Here is a 4729-nt window from a genome sequence, read left to right on the forward strand (position 1 = left end):
TACCAATATCAGAAATTTTAGATGAAAGAACTCTGCAAATTCATCATGGAAATCTGAAATAGAGTTTGGATCAAATCAGAGTTTTACAATTCCTTTTGGACATCTTTACATAAAAGCAAAACACAAAAGTTTCTTGGAAGTTTTACATGCTTAGCATATGCTTAGCATGACTTGATCTGCAAAATTCCTACTCCATTTCTACTCCAAGTTCTAGTATGCCCTCGAGTAATGAAATATCCACCTACGGATGTTATTTTTGGAGTAGCTCTATGCTCAGTTCTCAGTCACCCATTGGCAGTCATTAGTGCTGATGTTAATGATCATGTTGCAATTATTCATTAATGATGTTAATATCTATTTTGCTTGAAAGCCTGAAGGCATCACATGATGCACTGAGCATCTTTAAGATTTCAAATTTAACTACATCTTTTGAAAAAAATGTTTCTGGTCAGAGGGAATTCATGGGACCCAGGCCCATGACTGACGTGGTTGAGTGCTTTGTTTCTGAGATCACCCTGGGGCAAACGTCTGCTCATGCCACCGTGGGTCTGTGCATCTGAAGGACCCTGGACCACCCTTCCTTACAGCTCCACTGGAGATATACTGATTTCTGGCAAGACGAAGGTGAGAAGAATCAGGCTTTTTTGTGTTCTCTGAAACTTCCCTGAACACAGTGAAATCCAGAATCACAGATGCTGAGATCAGAAGCGGTCTTCTGATCATTTTGACTTCTGGTGGCATGAAGCACATTTCTACTCAATTTCTGTCAGGTAGCTGCTGATTTTGTTTGGCTAGATCCCAGCTTTTAGAAAGCTACCCAGTTTTGCTTTGAAGAATTCAAAGGACCATGAAGTCTCCATTTCTCTAGGCAAGCTCTTCCCAAGGTCAATGTTCCTGTCCGCTAAAACACAGGCTTCATCTCCTATTGAATTTGTCTAGCTTTATGGTAATGACTCGGTTAGGCTTGGTTGTGGCCACACATTATCATCTAATTGGTGATACAATCAGATAATGACAGGACAAGGGGAATGGTTTTAAACTAAAAGAAGGGAGATTTAGATTAGAGATTAGGAGGAAAGTATTCACTCGGAGGGTGGTGAGGCACTGGAACAGGCTGCCCAGAGAGGTTGTGGATGCCCCATCCCTGGAGGTGTTCAAGACCAGGTTAGATGAGGCACTGGGTGATCTGATCTAGTGGATGGTATCCCTGCCCATGGCAGGGGGTAGGAACTGGATGATCTTTGAGGTCCCTTCCAACCCAAGCCATTCTATAATTGAATTCTATGATACAGATTGACGACAGCTGAGTCTGTGCATCTCAGCTGACAATAAGGAGGCTGATGGCAACCAGAGGAGATGGCCAGGAGGGGATTTCTGAGAAATGAGAGGGGACCCCAGCATTGAAATGTGGGAGACTAAGCAGTGAGATAAAAGAAGAGATGTTGGTTGAAGTGAGGCAGTTTTCTACGTGTCTTTGTATGGATCCAGTGCAGGGCTTCATCTGTTGACCCGCTAGGTTGGAAAATGCACTGTTGCTTTTAGAGCTGGATGTGCATATCAGAGATGGCTAAAGCCATGTGAGACAGTCAGATTGGCTGCCTGGTGACCTGTAACCAATCTTACAAGAGGAATTTTACAAAGGAAAAATTGTGATTAGATTAAAAAAAAATTAAAAAAAAATCTCGCTTATATTTCAGGCTGAGTGAATGAACACAGAAGGCTCAGAAAGATGCCCAGAGTAAGAAAGTATTGTTTATTTTGTTTAGAGAGTTATAAATGCGGTGAAGCAATCCTTGCCATGAACCAACTAACACAAATTCCTCCTCATTAAACCTTAGGGGTTTTCTAATGGTTTATCCTGCTTGTGGAAATCTGCTATTATGTTATTTGACACAGTGGAGCAGAAATGTTCCTCTAAGCTACCTAAAGCATTAGGTATGGAGAACTTCATTTCCGAGATTTTATGGTCTCTGATTTTTTTACAAGTATTCTAGTGAAGTAAAACTTCCATAAAGGCTTCGATCCATGCTGTTGCAGCTGGTGAATCTTTCCAGGGCTGACAAAAACTTCATTCTTGTTTCCTTATTTCTGCAATTTCTCATCCTGAAGCTAGTGGGAACTTCAAGCTCAAGCGCAGCAGTAAGCATAACCAGCTCAGAGGCTTCGTGCCTTTTGTGGGACTAAAGGAAAGGAAATATGCTGTGATTAGTCACAGAATAGAAACTGCAAGGCCTGGGGCGGGAAAGGAAAGTGAACATACGTATACTTGAAGGCAAAACTACTCCTGTGCACTGGAAGCTTTATTGATCTGAAGCCCAATTGGAGAGAGGTGAGAAACGAATAGGGAAAAGAGTTTTTAATGTAGTTCCCAATGGTTGCATGAAAATGACCCATTTTGTAGTAAAGACAACAACAACTTAGGTGTGTAATTAATTGTCCTCTGTCTCCCGTTTGCAACTTTTCCTCTTTAATAGGCTGTTCCTCTATAATGATGAATTTCTCTGTAACTTATAAATAACTAATTCCAATTACTTACGTACCAACCAGTTATTTACTAGGGAATTCCAGCTCATCCAGCCTATTTCCCATGCCTGCCCTAGGATGGATGAATCATGCTTGGGAAACCTTTGCTCATTTTACACCGTAGAAAATGTTTAATTAAGGGTGTTCCGAGGCAGGTTAAGGTCCCTGCAGGATTTGCTTTGTTTTGTTTCCAGATATAGCAACAGATCCCATCTAGAGTGAAAACATGAATGTGCAGGCAAGGCCCCCAGCTGTAACTCTTAAACCCTCATTACATATGCTGAGCTCAGTGCAAGTAGTCAGTTTTCACCAAGAATTAAACCAATGTGTTTCTTCCAGCCTGTGGTGCCGCAGGCATTTCCCTCAACTTTTGTGTTTCCTTAACATTCCTCCTACTTAGGCTGATTTCACCAGTGATTAAAATATGGATGAAAAGTCACAAAGCAAAAGAGATGCCATAAGAAAACAGATATGATGGAGTGATGACTGAAAACACCCAGAACTGTTGAAATGCAAATTTTATTTTCTTGCTGAAGATTGAAGGAGCAAACCATGAAGGAAAATCCCGGCAGAAAACATTGTGATTTACATTGGCTGAAAGAACTTAAACAGCTCTAGGATAATTAAAACAAGATGTTAGTCCCAATTTTGCATGACCCTCCAACTGTTTTAAAAGCATTGGATTGCAGAGAAAGGGGTACGGCTGGTGAGCGATGAAAACTGGAGACGAATTCAATGCCTTGAGCAAGGAGGCATCCAGTGGTTGTGGTGGTGGACGCGTGTCTGGATCCTGCTCCTAGTACTTGGGGTACGTTGGCGGCAGCTTGCAGATGTTCTTGGTGTACTGGGGGCAGTAGGGTTGCACAGGGGGGCAGTAGCGCTGCACAGGGGGGCAATAGGTCTGCACGGGGGGGCAGTAGTGCTGCACAGGGGGGTAGCACGGCGTCACGCAGGGGAACTGGGGCACGGGTTCCCTCTGGAAGGTGGAATGGCAGGAGGGCCCTGAGTCATGGCAGGAGGAGTGGGAGCTGTGACAGGAGGTCTCGCGACTGTGGCAAGATCCACGGGAGCACATCTTTCTGGGGAGTCGGCAAAGCTGTCAGGAGCAAGAGATCATCCTGGTGAGAGGAGACCCAGGCACACTTCTCACGTAGCCTCAGTCCCTCCTTTCTTTCATTATACCTTTTCCCCAGCTCTCCCCTTTGCCCTCTTTCTTTCTCTCCATCTTCCCAGCCCAACCTGAATGTACCCTGAGCCCTGCCTCACCCTTGGGGCTTGCTCCGGCCCCTCCTGCATGCAGCTTAGTCCCCCAAGCCGATGCAAGGAGCCTTGCCAGCCTCTCCTGAAGACCATTTCCCATCCCAGGGCCCAGGGCCACCTGCAGGGAGCTCATGCTGCCAGAGTATCCCTTGCCATTGCCTCACTGCCCCTTTCCCTGCCCCGGCCATCCCCATCCCCACGCCTGCTGCTCCTGGAGCAACACTCGGGTGCTGGGAGATGACACCAAGCTACGTGCCCACACCCAGGAGGACACCACGGCTCCCAGTGCCAGCTTCTCCTCTACGAGCAGCAGCAGGAGGAGGAGGACGAAGAGGAGGAGGAGAACATGTCTTACCTCTGGAGCTGCAGGGAGAAGTGTCTGGATACGACGGTGAGCGAGTGAGGAGCACTGGGCTGAGCCGCCTTTTATACAGCTCCCAAAGGTCACGTTGGGTATGAGACGCCACTGCACAAGGGCGGTGGGGTTCTTCGCGCGCTCAGTGCGGCACGTGCTGGCGCTACCCTATTCTTAGTGCTTCCTCCTTGACGCATGGTGTTCTCTCCCATCTTTCAATGCTAGAGATTTCCCTAGGCGGACGGGGGAAGCGATCTCTTTCCCGTTTCCTGGAGACTGACACTAAGCTCATCGGTATTCCCTAGGGTGCTGATGGGCAGCCGGGGTTGCATCAGGGGGAGAAATGTCGTTATGGCTCAGCAATGCTGACTCCTGCAGCAGGCACACTGTTGTGTGCAAGAGACAGCTCAGAACGTTAACTGAGGCGTTGTTTTACGACAAGAGGAAATGAGATTAGCAGGCCCTGGCTCGATGCTAGGCAGTCTGCTGGGATTTCCTTGGCTCCGTGCTGTGGCTAAAAGGACACTTTTTGTGATTCTCCACCTGCCCCTGCACTTCCCAGAGGAATGGGCTGAGCCCCTCTCCTTTCTC

General features: G+C 46.7%; 1 protein-coding gene across 1 annotated transcript; it reads right to left on the minus strand.

Moving 5' to 3' along the window:
* Window positions 1–3315: 3315 nt before the first annotated feature.
* Window positions 3316–3599, minus strand: LOC118258560 (putative small proline-rich protein 5). Its single transcript, XM_035567421.2, has one exon. It carries the CDS (start codon window positions 3596–3598, stop codon window positions 3320–3322), a length of 279 nt encoding a protein of 92 aa, XP_035423314.1. The 5' UTR covers window position 3599; the 3' UTR covers window positions 3316–3319.
* Window positions 3600–4729: the final 1130 nt, after the last annotated feature.

This window comes from Cygnus atratus, unplaced genomic scaffold (assembly GCF_013377495.2).
Source record: "Cygnus atratus isolate AKBS03 ecotype Queensland, Australia unplaced genomic scaffold, CAtr_DNAZoo_HiC_assembly HiC_scaffold_419, whole genome shotgun sequence".
Lineage (NCBI taxonomy): Eukaryota > Metazoa > Chordata > Aves > Anseriformes > Anatidae > Cygnus > Cygnus atratus.

Coding starts and splice junctions, on each gene's coding strand:
- LOC118258560 (XM_035567421.2), bottom strand. CDS start 3,598: ATGTGCTCCCGTGGATCTTGCCACAGTCGCGAGACCTCCTGTCACAGC.